Source organism: Amaranthus tricolor, chromosome 13, assembly GCF_026212465.1.
Source record: "Amaranthus tricolor cultivar Red isolate AtriRed21 chromosome 13, ASM2621246v1, whole genome shotgun sequence".
Lineage (NCBI taxonomy): Eukaryota > Viridiplantae > Streptophyta > Magnoliopsida > Caryophyllales > Amaranthaceae > Amaranthus > Amaranthus tricolor.
In genome coordinates this window covers 612,350-629,290 of record NC_080059.1, presented here as the reverse complement: position 1 = coordinate 629,290, position 16,941 = coordinate 612,350, and the positions used below count along the sequence as shown (strand labels likewise).

The 16,941-nt window shown below is 26.7% G+C and overlaps 1 protein-coding gene across 1 annotated transcript; it reads left to right on the top strand.

Annotated features, from left to right (window-relative positions):
• Positions 1–9,155: 9,155 nt before the first annotated feature.
• On the top strand, positions 9,156–16,485 carry LOC130798227 (short-chain dehydrogenase TIC 32 B, chloroplastic-like). The gene is made up of 8 exons (XM_057661128.1): positions 9,156–9,329; positions 10,914–11,145; positions 11,558–11,637; positions 12,363–12,516; positions 13,073–13,151; positions 13,724–13,811; positions 14,461–14,507; positions 15,694–16,485. Exons 1-8 carry the CDS (start codon positions 9,203–9,205, stop codon positions 15,880–15,882), a joined length of 996 nt encoding a protein of 331 aa, XP_057517111.1. The 5' UTR covers positions 9,156–9,202; the 3' UTR covers positions 15,883–16,485.
• Positions 16,486–16,941: the final 456 nt, after the last annotated feature.

Below are 16,941 nucleotides of genomic sequence, written 5' to 3'. Positions count from 1 at the left end.
TAATGATAATAATAATTATTATTATTATTATTATTGGTGTTAATTCACAACACGCAAGGGTTAGTTGGTCAATTTCATGGGAGCTTGTATGTTGGATAGAGGTGGTATATTCTTTCCACAATCAATTTAATTGATTATTTCATACTATTTTGTCTATTTTTATTTGTTATATAATTTTAGTATAGTGTAACGAATTAAGAGAGTGACTAGTTCTATATAGTCAAAATCATTAATTCAATATTATGTTTAAAAAAATTCAAGTGAGAGAAAAAGAATTCATATTAGTACGATAGTAACCCTACAAGGAAAGAGAAAAGAGAAATATAATACCTTTTACCTTAAGTAGAGTGAGTGGTATACACATATACCTGAATGACTAATGTAATTGGAACTTATACTTTTACACTATGTTTAGATAGCAAATTAGAAGATAAAAGAATAAAATGAATAAAGGGAAAGGGAAATGAAAATGAGGATAAAGAGGGATAGTGCATTTTGTTTGTTTAGAAGGGAAAGAAAAATAATAAAAAATAAGTATTTTCCATCCAAATCTTTCCACCTAAGGAGAAATTGTATTTTTAACAAAATTATTCATGTTTTAACTCCAAATCCATCGCTCTCCTGCAAATCCCTTACATCCTATTTTGTTATACAAACAAAAGATTTTTCATCCTTTTAAATAACTCTAATTCAAATACTTCCTTTTTGAATTAGCTTTGTTCAAGTTCCGTTCAACAACTAAAATTAATTATGTTATATTATTGTGAGTAAATATCAATTACTCTAATAAAATTGAAGAATATGAACTTATAATTCTCTATTGTAACCGTAAATATCTGAGCTCTTATCTAATTATACGATTAGATGATTTAATAATTAAAATAAATCTTAACAACATTTATTTTCGCACACATATAATTTATAAATAATAGTACTGAGTGTCTCGCAATCTTTGAAATGTAAATAAAGAAACTAATAAATAGTTAAATACAATGAAATAATGGGAGTACTTGTTAAGATATCTATGTATGAATATGTATTTTGTTACAAATTATAATTTCTAAGAAAATTTATTTATTTGGAAGTGGTAAAACTATTTCAAAAATTATTGTATGAGATAATCTTATCGTGAGACATGTCTTATACTTGGGTTAAATAGCTTAATAATATAAACGCTTATTTTATGAGTTTCTCTTTTTTAGGTCGTTTCATCGTGAGACGGTCTCATACAAGATGAGTTGGTTATTATTTAAATCAATATATGCACAATATTAATTTATGGTGTATATTTGATTTCATAAAAATTTGATGTATAATTATGACAATATTAATTAATGACAATATTATTGGTTGCATTGGTTTATTTGATATTATCATCATATCAATATGGAATAATTATTTGATTTATAAATGACAGTAATTTATATATATTTCATAAGATATAGAATGGGGGAAGTAAATAAAAATTGTAAGTTATTTTGATTATCTATGTATGTACAATTTGTAACATTTTAATCCTAAGAATCAATTTATGGGCTTATGACCCTTAACTAGTGCTTCGAAGTTAATTACTAGAACTCTAGTAGAAGTACTAGTAGTATTTGATAAAGTTCAAGTCTAATGATTAAAGAATAAATAAAATCATAATGTATTCCACTCTCTCCGTGATTGGCTCCATCACACTTCACTTGCTACGTGGCGCTAAATAATTCGTCATTAGCACTGTAAGATAATTTTAATTAAACTTTTCAAAGAGAATTTTAACCTCAGATTGAGGGAAACGGAGCACTAGGTGAGAGTCAAGCCCTTGTATGGTTGTACCTAGTTTAGGAAAAGCGACCTTTTAACTAACCGAGATAATAATTTATTGGATATATCTTGATCAAATCTGTAAAAAAAATTTAAATAAAATGTAGCCAACAAACTGAAAATAAAAAAGTAAAATTTTCATTAAAATTTACTTTTATACTCAAATAATGATTAATAATTACTTTCAAATTCACCTATGTCAAAACTTAAATTAACAATAGATAAAATTATTTAGGAAAAAAATTGAAAAGTTTAACTTTTTAGAGGGAACAAAATGCATAGTTCTCACCACTTACTTTGGTAAAGGAGTCAAGAAACATTTTCTTGTGGTTGAAGTCCCATAATGTTACCTAATTGTTTACGTTATCCTTCATTTTTGGGTTGTTGGGAGGTTTAAAAAGAGGTGACAAATTTATTTATTTTTTGTATTAATCTAAAATTATTTTTTTAATTCTTTTTGTGAGGAGTTGGTAGCAAGTTGACATGTAGTTGTTGGAAACAATAAACTTAAGGAAAAAATTATTTGATTGTTATTTTCCTAATTCTAAAAAAAAAAAAAGTAACTAGAATGGTAAACTCAAAATATAAACAAGATATAAAATATCATGAGCTTGATAATTGTGACTTATTAAAAAAAGTTAGCTATTGCATAACAATTTCAATGTCAATTATATAAGATCAGTTACATCAGTGAATTAATTAATTAACATGAGATAGCATTGCTCTAACATTTTATCATGTGAAAATTGCACCTTAGATTCATGCTTTGTGTTTTATAGCTAAGTATTATGTTGTATTTTTATGAGAGTCGTTTTATTACCCCAATGCAATTAATTAACTTCCACTAAGCTGAAGTTTAAACTGCCTTTGAAATTGATTCATAAATCATAATGATAACAAAAAGGTTCTCTCAAATTGATCCTTTGCTTAGCTTGATCATAGTAAATAATATCTACAAATTTACATCAATAAGTATATATAATTTACCTTTCTAATTATTATATAGTCGATTATAATTTGAAAAAAAAATTATAAATTATCTATTTAATATTTATATGAGACTTCTTATATAAATAACAATTTTAAATTAGCTTGATGTTGATTTGATTTCATATATATTTGAAATTAAATCAAATAAAAGGGCCGAGTTACATTTGAAAATGCAAGTAAAAGTGTCTCAAAAATTAGAAGCATGCTTATGAAAGATGTATAAGACTAAGGGGACCAATGATAAAGGTAGGATCTAAAATACTCATATATTCATATCCTCACCCTCATTAACCATTTTCTCGACGACGTGTTTAGAATAGATTATATTACTTGATATTTATGTAATTTTGTAAAAGAATATAATTTTAATCAACTATAAAATAAATTTAATATTATATAAAAATCAATAAATAAAAAACTCAATTTAAAATAATTTAAATTAATTCGATAATCTAAATAAACACGTGTGACTATAATATCTAACACTAGCAATTATTTTTCAAAAGGCATGGCATTACAAGCTACTTTGCATTTGTCCCAAAAAATATATGGACAAATTAGACGTGTGCGGCACATTTGCACGCACCAAAAAGCACCAATTGTCTCCACAAAAATCTTTTCTTTTACGATTATATCAAAATCATATTATTTTTAAAAGTAAAATATATGAAAAATCAAGAATATATAAATTTTTATCACATCAACTTTTATGATTAAATCAAAAGTAATAATTAAAATCTTATATAGTTGATAATATTAGAGTCTCAAATTAAAATATGTTATAAATGTATTAGTTTTAAATGAGATTGCATTAACCAAAGGAACTATGAAACCATGTATCCCTCTGATTCTTCTTTCATTATTTAGTCATCCCACTTGATAGTCTCTCCATTTCTAAGATATTTCAACCATTATATATATATTGCACAAAATAAAATTATAAAATAATAAGATCATTTAAATTATGTAGATGATATTGAATAAGAGTTGAAATTTATAGATGAGAATAGAAAAAAGTAGTGGAAACATATTCATTAAAAAAAATCATAGCAACGTAAAAGAGGACAAACTAAAAAGGAAACTATTGCAATCTCTTATATAGATAGAGGGAGTAATTTTTAGAAAAATGTGTATTCAATCATCAAGATACTCCTCTACCCACTCTATTTGCCCTATGTTTATTTTTGTTTGTCTCAATAAATTTGCCCTATTTTTAATATTAAATATAATTCCACCATTTTTGCTCTTTAGATTATAAAAGTATCTCTTGTTTCTCAATATCTAATTTCTTAAATTTATTATACCGCATTTCTTAATTATTTTCGTACTAAAACCAAATGCAGCTAAAGCAGCAATAGCTGTAGCGGAAAAGTAAATATATATGAAGTGTACATCAACCTATTACAATGGATAGTGTTTTATCATCATCAATTCAATATTTCATTTGAAAACAGAGTCCAAAAAAGAAATGGAGTGTTTTATAGTGATAAGAATTGTTGCTTATTACTTTTTTTCTAAATTATTTCATATATACACGTGTGACGATAAATACTTGTAAGTCATTCATGGGTTTATATTGCTTTGCATGGTTGTTTGTTTTATGAAGGCAATAATATGTTGTTATTGCTGACAGTCATAATAACTAACAAGCATGTCTCCTTGGCTTGCTTTTCTAAGATGAGAAAACATTACTCGTTCTATCCCACCAAATTTGGGAGAAACCGGCCACAAAAAATAGGTAAATTGTTGTTTTAAAGAAGTAAGAAAAATGTCAAGATGAAATAAAAAAAAAGGATAAATTTGTAAATAAAATTAAACAAGAAGTTTTTGTGGATCACAACTTAAAATAGAAATAAAATAAATTTAATTAGTCAAATTAAAAAGGGAAATTCCAAGTGGTAACTCTGAGGTTTTGGATTTTCTACGTAGTAATCAAAACTTTAAAAAAATCTATGTGGTAACCCTGAGGTTTACCAAATTGATCAACTGTGACCTTTTTGCACATAAAACGTTAGCAAACGTGTAAGGCTGTTGTACGCCTATTTATGCGGTTCATCATTTCAAATGCCATCAATTATAACTTTTTCCCCCAAAACATAAACGCTAACTCTATCATCTATCAACCAATCATATTTTTTTCTCCAAATCCAAAAATTGTAGAGTTAGGGTTTATGTTTTGGGGAAAATAAGTTAAAACTGATAGCATTTGAAATGGTGAGTAGCATAAATAGGCGTATAGCAGCCTTAAAGCTTCGAAATTAACGTCTGTTAAACTTTTATGAGCAAAAAAGTTACGGTGGAACAATTTGGTAAACCTCAGGGTTACCGCGTAGATTTTTTAAAAATTTTAATTATCATGTGAAAAACCCAAAACTTCAAGATTATCACGTAGAATTTTCCAACTAAAAAAATGATGAAAATTTCTTAGGACACAAGAAGTATATTTGAATGCATCCTCTTGCATCATGCTATCTAATTATAATCCTTAGCTTGTAATGTGAATATGTAATTGTGTTGTGCTAGGTTTGGGTTGCTTCAAACACGCTACAATAAACTCTTATTAGGTCAATCTTTTTGTCGATAAATAGATACAACAAGATATATATTATATAGGGGGCAAAAATCTAGAATGATAAATTATGTTTACTTTGTTATTATCATCAATCTACTACTAGCTTTAACTCATATAGGAATACTATACAACTTACAAGGAATAGGGATATATGGCGTGGAGATCTTTATTGTCTTTTTTTTTCTTTAATCTGTCTAATAAATTTTATCTAAATTTTATTTTTAATCAACTCAAAAAAAAAATTATTTTTAATATGATTTCACTAATTTTACTCTTTATATTCTCTCTTATTTCTAAATTCTAACTATTCTACTATTTTAACCCAATATATCTAATTTTTTAGTTTATGACAAAACCAAATGCGGCTGACAAAAGGTTACTTTACGCCAATTACGCTAGCTAAGTACTGTAGTATTTATTCTGATCTAGGGTTTCCTTATCTTAATGAAAATATTCTACTAAAATAAATTTAATTAAATAATAATTTCAGTTCAATAAAAATTGATTGAATTTAGTAAAAAAGTAGTAAATTAATAAATATACAGTATTAATGTTGTGGTGTACTTTTGAGTTTGGCTTTAAAACCCACTTTGTTAAGGTAAAGTCTGGATCGCCATTGCCATTATAAATTAATAGAAATATGTTTAATTTTATTTATGTCTTCTCACCTAACTTTAAAAATAAAATTATGGACGTAGGGGTACTGTCTATAGTCAAATATACAAATCAACTTTTTTTCAAAAAAAAAAAATAAAATAAAATCTCCCATGCACGAGAAGATCATAGTTTTTTTAAATTTTTTAATGGTAAATTTAATTTGATGTTATTTGTTAATACAACTGCAAGTCATAAGCCTCCATAAAAACTGCGATATGGTCTGAATATCTGATTCAATGAAATACTTTCATTCAAATAACACCAAAGAGAAAACAAATCCGTCTACTAGCTATAACCTAAAAGGATCATCAGCAAATAATATTAAATGTTGATGATTAGATCTTTATAAAAAAAGGGATATCTGCATGGTTGATTCAATGAATATTTTAGCTATATTAGATTTAATTTTTTAATCATGTTTGACTATGTAGGGACTCTTAATATTTTTATTGATAGAAGGGAGGGCGACATGAAAATCGAACTTAAAATCTTTTATTAAAAGTGGTCTTTACTTTCAATTTGAGAAAAAAATTGATTCTCGGGACTCATTTATTAGTTGAGGCCAAAACTTCCACCTTATTATATCTCATTAGTATGTAAAGGATCTAACTCAATAAAAAGTTTAAGCTGATAAAACTTCCACCTTATGTTAACGTCCCTGAACAGGAGAGCCCTTTAAGGTAGAATAATAGATGCAAATATATGCTCTCCTCATACATAATGTTAAATATTTCACTTAAAATGAGGGGTACGGTGTAAAAGATTCAAATATATTATGTTAACGTATGATATCAACTGTACCATGTTAAGAAACGAATTAAACCAAAAGCTTAAATTTTTGGTTTAATTGGATCCTTAACATGATGGCCTTCGTTTCATGTCAAATTTTTAAAGCCAAGTATGAGAAAGATTTATATTATGTTCACACACTATCATGTATGAGAGCGTAAAAGAGTATTCGTGTATTATTAATTGTAAGATTCTTGTATCAATATTCAATAATACTCTTAAGTTGTAAATTTTGACTTAAAGTTAAATGCCATCCACAACACCTTAATTTTTATCTCTATAATTCTCATGCATTGTTGTTCTTCTTTATAAAATCAACCTATTAAAAATATTCATTTAATTAACGAATAGTAAAAACTAATAACTTCTACCTTACTTATGCCTAGAATAACTTTAATTTAATGTATAGTTTTATTCTAGAAGTCCTCTATATAAATTTTTTTTAAAGTTAAAAACATAAATTTCAAACACGCTTTTACTACTCTTATATGTTGTGCGACAGCAGAAGCAAGGTCGTTGAATAATAATGAAACAACAAGAAATTCAATGCAAACAATAAGAAAATGACACAAAAAATCTAACGTGGTTCACTATCAATGCGATAGCTACGTCCACCGGCACCGAGAACAAATAATTTCACTATGATCGCAAAGAATACAAGATGAATTACAATCACACTCACAAATTATAATGGCTCTCTTGTGATCTCTCTCAATTTGTGAATCATCAAAATCCTAGTGCTAACAAGAGGGGTATATATAATAAAACCATCTTGAAAGACAACTTGGGGCCTAAGTATCCACAAATAACCGACCACAAATAAAGGTAACTGTCCCAAAAGACACTTCCCGTGAAAAGAAACCGCAATTACACGAGCCGTGTAAAACTACGCGAGCCACGAAACGCAAACAGAACGCACTCCGCGCCCCGTGGAGGTCTCTCTGACCCGTACTCATCTTCTTCAATGGTGCTTTGCTAGTTTGAGTCACCATTAACAACATTATAAGTAAAACATCTTTATGTCATATCATAATTATATTTTCCTTTAAACACATTAAACTCTAATTAGGAATAATTAATACTACCAAAAGAAAGCCCGGAAAGTTAGCAAGTAATCTCAATTGCCCCAAAGAAATAAGTATAAACAGTTCAATGTAAAGTAAAAAAAAGGAGACAAATTAATGTGGTGATTACCCAATTGCTTCCAAACAAATTCCCCACTTCACAAAATAAAAATAAAAATAAAATACATATATAAAATCTTGTGCTCCAAGAACAAATCATGAAGGAAGATATATGATCAATCATATTCTTCCATGTATTTAAGCTTAAAAGATTATGTAAGCAAGGTGATTTGATATTTAACCCCCTTTTTTCTCACAAGTAGATAATACTTTTAATTTTTTAATCAAATATCAACAATTGACTTATATTGCTAACATAAAAGTTAGTAAATAGTGATTTGAAGAACCTAACGACCAATACTTGCAATTAATTGCCAAACACTATCATTAGGTAATTACCTATTCGGGTTTAAACGATTTGAACGTCATTTAGGTCACAAATTAACAAATTTTGAAATGATACTTGTTTTACATTCCCATTCGAATTAACCAATCAGCTTGTCAAATTAGACATTTCAATCAGCTATCAAATATTATAAGTTGTTTGCCAAACAACTCAATGTCTTATCGTATACTCTTTCTGTTCCTATGAGAATGCACTCAAATTATTTTGGCTGGAATTTAGTGGTAAGTGAAATTTAGTTGGAGAATAAGACAAAAAACAAGTGGATGATAGAAATGAGTGGTTAGGATGAAAAGAGAAAATAAATTTGTAAATGAGATTTTAAAAAAGAAAGTGAGGTGATTGCAAAAAAAAAGGTGCAAAATGAATAATACAAACTAAAATGAAAAGAGACGTGCAAATTAAGAGGAAAAATTAAAGTACAAATTAGAGGTGTGTAATAATCTCGACCCCTATGGCCCACCCACAAAATAAATAAAAAAAAACCAAGAAACCTCTTTTTCTATGTATATACTTTTTTCGTTCTGAAATAGTTGCTACATAAAAAATATTGGTACTATTCATCTTTCAAGTTTATTTTGTATATTGCGATTAATGTGTTAAAAAAAATATAGTCAAGTAAGATCTTGTTTGAATTGTCTAATCAAATACTTTCATAATATCATATTTTTATAATTTTTAATTAATCACAGCTTAAGATATGAATTATTAAAGTTACGCATTGGACTGCGTAAAAAGTAAAATGTAGCAAGTATAATGGAACGGAAGAAGTATATAAGGAGAGGATGTAATTCCATAAATCTTGGTGTGGAAAAGAAAACACAAGAAAGATATATCAGCATATATAGTGGTGTTACCATGAAGGCAACATTGAAATACTTAGCAGGAATAGCAGGTCCAAGTGGTTATGGCTCTAATTCTACTGCTGATCAAGTCACTCAGTTCTGTTCTTCTCCTCCTAATCTTCTTACAGCAATTATTACTGGTAATTTACTCCTTAATCTCTCCACTAATTCTTTCCTCCTTTCCCTGGTTTGGTTCTTAAACATGTGTTAATTTGTGTCTGAAATGATTTAACCAAACTTTAAGAATAAATCTTAATAAGATAGAATACATAACATATATGTGGCCTCAGTTACTCAACCATTAATTTAAACTTTTGATTAAGTTTGTTCTTTAATATGATTTTGAAAATTCAAGTCACAAACTCAAATCTATCAACTTCTTTTAGTGGAATTGTTAGTGAAGTATAAAGAAGAATTGTGAGTTGTGTCGTATCCGTACTTATAGTCCAAAGCGGCTATGTGTGTATATTCCCTCTTATTCTAAAAAATGTCACATTTTTTCAGACAAATTTATATCAAATGTCATATTTTCTTATTTGATAACCTTTTTATCATATGTTTGACTTTATATGATCCAATTGTTTGTATAATTGTCATTAAATTATCATTTTTTCCAAACTTGATTTCAAGTTTTAAATCATCCTTTGTCTATGGTAGACTTAGATGATACACGGTATATATACTCTTTAATTTGTATTTTATTTTTAATTTATAAGTAAAACATAATCAAGTTAGATTTTGTATAATTAATTTCAATATAAGTGTTATTAATATTAACTATTTATGTTAATTAATTATACATGATTAAAGATATTTGAGATTTAATATATATTGATAATGAACAAATGTGTAAAGATAAAAAAAAACAATAATATTTTAGTAAATAAGGGGGGAGTATTAAAAAAATATTTAGTCAAAGAAGTATTAATCTATATATGGTAGTGTCTGTATATCACTAGACATGTATATCGCCTCTCTAAGATATTATCTTATTTTTTATTTTTATTAGTCCTTTTAACTTTGTAATATTATAATTTTAGATAGTGTTTATTATTTTTTTCATTCTTATTCACATGTTTTCTCTCATTTTTTTCTCACTTTTAATTATATTTTTACCCACATAGTCGTGATTTCTATCACTTTATTTATGTTAATTTTTATGGGTTCACCGAAGGGAACAATAACATACTTATAATATTGATGTAGGATCTTGTTTGATCCAAAACATTCTTTATTATATATTTCTATTTAAAACTCGTCTTGTATGAGATCATTTCACTATAAGACAAACTCATATATTAGCCATTTCACTCTAATTTGATCACTTTATAATTGCAAGTGATCATTTTACAAACAAAATATATATAAGCCAACTCAAAAAAAACAATCTCATCATAAGACTGTCTTATCTAAGAATTTATGCTGCTACGAATTTGAGATTGGAATAGGAGGATTAGTTTTTTTTTTTTTTTTACATATAAAAGCTCCATTGGAAACTTTTGACAAGAACTAAAGATTCACATCCACTTTTAGAAAATATGTTAATTTAATTATAATATTAATTAATCTCACTCTAATTCCATGTAAATAATTTATATGGCTAAACATAAATATTATAAAGTAGATAATATATTCTAAGATTTCAATTATTAGTTTTAATTATATAATTAAGCTTTTAACGGGTTAACTAATTAAACATAAATTAATTTGTGATTATTATTTAGGAGCAACATCAGGTATTGGAGCAGAAACAGCAAGAGTTTTGGCAAAAAGGGGAGTTAGAATTGTAATGGCAGCAAGAAATATGAAGAAAGCAGAAGAAGTAAAGGAAACAATCTTAAAAGAGAAACCATCTGCTCAGATTTTAATTATAGAGATTGATTTAAGCTCCATGGCCTCAGTTACCAGATTTTGTTCTCATTTTTTGTCTCTTCATTTACCTCTTAACATTCTCATGTAAGTTCTTGCATGATCAAATAATTCTGAAACTAATTATTTTAATAATTTTTCGTCCAAGACTGCCTAGACGATTATTGATTAAAAATTATTGGTATTTGATTTGTGTAAAATATAGCACCCAAAAATAATAGTCGAGTATTCAATACACACAAAGTGTTGAGTGTTTCAAGCCTTTTTATATTTTCTCAATAAAGTTAAAAATTTACATTTCTTTTGTTTCGAACTATAATGGAATTTGGTAAAATAATTTAGTAATTAATACTGTATTATTTTCTTATTTATATAAAGCTGCAGATATGCTTGTTATTTAGAAACAATTGAAAATAATTTTTTTTTAGGAGTTTGTCTAATTTTTTTATTTTAATTAAAAAGTGGTTAATATATGAAATGAATTTTTGAAAATGAATAGAAACAATGCTGGGTTGTTCTCACAAAAGTTGGAGTTTTCTGAAGACAAGATTGAACTCACAATGGCTACAAATTACATAGGTATCATTTTTCTTTTTGACTCCTAAATTTTGTTGTCGATTTGGGGTAGACATACCTACCAACCTTTGTTCATGGAATATTGACTTGATTATCCTTTTCATTTTCTATAAAAAAAATATTTTATGAAATTAATAATAAGCATTTTTGTTGTTTTGGTTATCAAAAAATAATCAATAAAAATGATGGCAAAATCTTAAGTATTAGATGCCAAATATATCTAAGAAACATTAGATTAAACCAAAATTAATTTAGATTGTATCGTGTATCTCATCTTCATATCCAACATGTTCCACTCAAATAACATCATTTACAAAAAAAATTATTAATATATATATATATATATATACTACTCTATTTATCTCAAAAATGATATATTTGTGACAATTTTTTTCGTAAAAAATTATTTGACAAGCAAATTTTACATATAAAACTAATTAAGAATTTAAATTTCAAAAATATTTTTTTAACCCTTTTATTGCACGTATAGTTTATAAGTTCAATTTAATTATTAAAATAAAATTGGATTTTAATTAGGATAATTAAGTAAAATAGTTGAAGTAATATGTATAATAATCACTACAAAAAATATCACTCTTTTTTGGACTGTTTGTTGTTAGTTTCAGTTGTGTAGTGACTTCTTTCGTAGTGAATAAATGTAATGCAGGATGATAAAATAAAGATTAATTTATTATCATCTCCACCTTACGTTGTTGTGTTATTGGCAGGACATTTTTTACTAACAGAACTACTAATAGAAAAGATGGTGGAGACGGCTTCACAAACTGGAATTGAAGGAAGAATAATAAATCTTTCTTCTTTAACTCATAGTTGGGTCAAGAAAGATCACTTCTCCCTCTCTAAAATGATCAATCCTAAGAGGTTAATATTTACTTTTTAATTTAATCTTTATTGATATTTGGAGAATTTAAATTCGGATTTGCCTGGCTAGCGTATGGGCATGCAGTGTTATTTTTTTGAATACCTATTAATATTGAATTATTAACAAATAACACAAATAACTAGTATTATAAATTCGTTCTCGATTAATAATTATTAAATTCATTATTTTTTTCACTAACTCATATTTCGATCATAAATTAGAGAATTATAGCTCAAAAATATTAAACATGAACAAAATAATATATGATTATTCCAAATCAACTTGACCAATCATTTTGATAGATTTTAAATAACTATTACTTCTAGTAATTAGTAATTTGCAAATCAATTATAAACACACAAATACTAGAGTTCATTAATTAATAATGTTTTTTTTACTTATGGTTATTGTTTATGTGTTTTAGTTTGTTATCAACTTATAGTAATTTTATCTTTAAAAATTTATAATTATTAATGAACTTTCATTTTTTATGTATCTTATTCCTTTTTTTTTCTATTGTTCAAAAAATGTGTTCTTTTGGTTCAAAAAATGTAGGTATAATGGCACACGTGCATATGCGCAATCAAAGCTGGCTAACATAATGCATGCGAGGGAATTGACAAGAAAACTAAAGGTACCTACTCATACTTTTCTTTAACTTGTTTTTATTAAAAAGAAAGTAAAAAACATGATTTTAAATGAAAGTTTAGGTTTTGATGTTCTCATAAATAATATATATGATTTTTTTATATTCATTTGAGATTTTGTTATATATATCTCAACGTATGAAGTTGTATATAATATTTTATAAAATGCATCGATAAAAAATCTCAAACTTATACTTTAAAACGTGTAAAAAAAACAAATATGAACATCAAATATAAACGGAAGAAGTACTTTATTTGCAAGTAATAGATTTACATCATATTTAGGAAATCTAAGCGATAAAGAACAAATTACTATTGGATTTATTATTTTGTGGCTAAACAACAATAACAGGTGGTTCTTCTATTCAAAAACTTGCTACATAAAAATGAATTTTTAAAAATTACCGTAATTGCAAATGATATAAATTTAAAGGGACAGACTAATAAAAAACCGAGCACAAAAAACAAAGATAAGCTATGATTATAAGAGCACTAGGGTTACTTTGTTCCCCATAGAAAATGACGTTTTAATCTTTGTTTTGTCCTTAAAAAATTGCAGGAAAGAAATGCAAGAGTAACAATCAATGCAGTTCATCCAGGGATAGTCAAGACTGGAATTATCAGAGCTCACAAAGGCTTTATCACAGGCATGCTTGCTGCTTATTAATTTCTTTTTCTATTTATAAAAATATCAAGTCTTAGATCAGTTCGTGTAAGTATCAATTTCTCTAGGCAAGATTTGAGGTTCGGTTCTTGTCTAGCCCCTTTCCTTGGCCTACCTTTTAAATATTAATAAGAATATCATAAACTAATTACTTTCAAAAAATTTTGAAATTTATTTTTATCAAATATAAATAAAATAATGCTTATATTAGGCATTATTCACCCAATAACAAAAATTTAATTGTAATGAATAGTACGAATTTTAATTTTGATTTTTTATTGGACAATTCAGAATCATTCATTTATAACTTGAGAAAACATTTATTTATTTTTTTCTTCTCATCTTCATCCCTTCTCAAAACATAGATGCTCACTAAAAATTTAATTTATTAAAAACTACATATTAAGAGTACCAATTTAATATCACATAACTATATTTTTTATTAAAGATAATCCATTATATATGTTAAAGCAACACCTACAAATAGTGTAACAGTCAGAGTATATTGCAGTTAAAAAAAAAACATATAAGTGTACAATTGCTCATTATCCTTACCATTACCATTATCTTATAAATATATTAATTGTGGGGTAATCAATAATCATAAAGGATTATTACTTTGATTATTGCAGATTCTTTGTATTTTCTAGCAGCCAAGTTGCTTAAGTCCACATCACAGGTTTGTCTCTTATTTGCTAACTCTATTGCTTAAGCTTAAAAGTGGAACAATAAATAAATCCCAAAGCATTTTTCTATTTTATTAAATGTTATAAATAAATTTAATTCTAAAAGAATATTAAATTTTTTTTAAAAAAATTTAATCTGTACAAAAAAATTATAATCCACTAGCAACCTTTTAGCTGTATTTCACCAGAAGGAAAATCTTTCACTTGTTTATGACATTTTTTTCTACCTTTTTCCATTTTTCATGCACTTGAAAGTCTGAAAGATGCTTACTTTGTGGGAGGGCCTTTTGAGTTATTCCTACACACTGACATTCAAATAACATTAGACTTATGAATGCCTCTCATATCATGAACAATACTAGTGCCAAACTGACAACTTTACATTTAAGGCAGCTCGTTAAAAAATCAATTTAACTAAAAGTTTGTCTATGTACAAAGTCTGATCTCCTTCTTACACGACAACTTTTATATTAGAAATGTTAATACAACACAAATTCTACTTATACTTGGGGCTAAATAGTCCGCCTAGAAACGACTTTAACAAATACACTTAAATAAAAGACCTCTTAGTGTTATGACTAATTAGTTGGTACTAAGAACTATAACAATCTCTATCTTTTTGAGTTTGACGTTATTTATCTAGTCCGTCCATTTGATTTTTAACTATTTTTATTTTAGACAGTTTTATTTCTATATTCTTTATTTTTCAATCTCATGATTCACAAATTCGTTATTTTTTATATTTTATTGACATATTTATTTCATCCATCCTTTGACTATACATCAACATCATTTTACTTAGACCCACTAATTTTACGCCCTTTTTTTTGGCAATAGTCTCACTCTCTTTCTTTTAATCTCATCCACAAATTTATACTATATCTCCATTTTAACTACTTAATATTGTTCTCCACTTATTTTTATCTCACTTACTAATTTAATTTTTTTTTCCACTAAATATCACTTAGCAATGTGAGTCAAAGAGTACTGGACTTGACATATAAAATCAAATCAACTTAGCAATGTGGGTTATGATATGACATGTAATATATGACAACTATCAATTACTATTGTTATCAATTATCAATAATCAATAATATAGGAAGTATAGATCAAAAAACATGAAACATGAAAGATGCCATAAAATTGAGACTTTTCATGAGATGGGTAATATTGTAGGGTGCAGCAACAACATGTTATGTAGCTTTTAGCTCAAACACAGAAGGTGTAAGTGGAAAATACTTTGCAGACTGTAATCAGACTTATTGTTCAGCTTTAGCTTCTGATGAATCTCAAGCACAACGTCTATGGAACCACACTCGTTATCTTATCTGCAGGAGATTACATCATCTTGCTCTTTCACAATAACACCATTATCCCTTTTATTTTCATTTTAGTAAGTAATTAATTAGTTTATTATAGATTTTAATTAAATAAATCTTGTCTTTGAGCTTTCATTTTTTTTCATAGTTAATAATAACATATGATCAGTCTGTATACCTTGTCAAGTCATAGTCATTTGGCAGCTAGAAAATGTTATGTATATATACCATCATGCAACATAATCAATAACAAAGCTTTGTTGATATCAATGTATATAATCTTATCCTTTAGAGAGAACTCCCACCGTTATTTTTTGTTAAAGTAATTTGTAGTTTGAGTATAAAACAAACTACATGTGTGGAAGACAAGTGAATAGATGAATGAGGAACAAATTTATGGATGGTATTAAAAGAAGAGTGAAATTATTGTCAAAATAGAAAACGGTGCAAAACAACTAAGACAAGCTTAAATAGAAATATGCACAATTTTAAAGGGACAAAAAAAGTATATAACATACTCCAAACGTCAATCATTAGTTTAAACTTCTAATTAGTTGAATTTATTCCTTAAATGCTATATCAAAAGGTAAGATGAACGAAAGGTCCTAAATTTAAATCTCATTTACTCTTAATTCAAGTGGAATATTTTAGTACTATGTATGAGGATTTTCTATTTATAAAGCTTATAAATCCACAAGTGATAATCTAATTATCGTTGTTGTTCTTAGGTACCTTTTTGTCAACTACGACAAACATGATTGGAATAAAAGTACTGCTGTATAGCTATCATAAAAGTCGTTTTAAGGGATAATAGATATAAACATGTGAATTAGTGAACTTACAATAAAGGATTACACGATGACAGAGGATGGTGTAGTACTTCCTTCGTTCCACATATATTTCACCTTTTACACAGTCCAATGTGTTATATTGATCATTTATATATTGAACTATATACATCTAAATCTAAAGATTATATAAAGTTAATATTAAAGTATGTGATTAGACAATTCAAACAAGATCTCACTTGCCCATATTTGTTTTTACACATTAACCGCAATATATAAAATAAATTTGAACGATAAATAGTGTCAAATATTCGTAA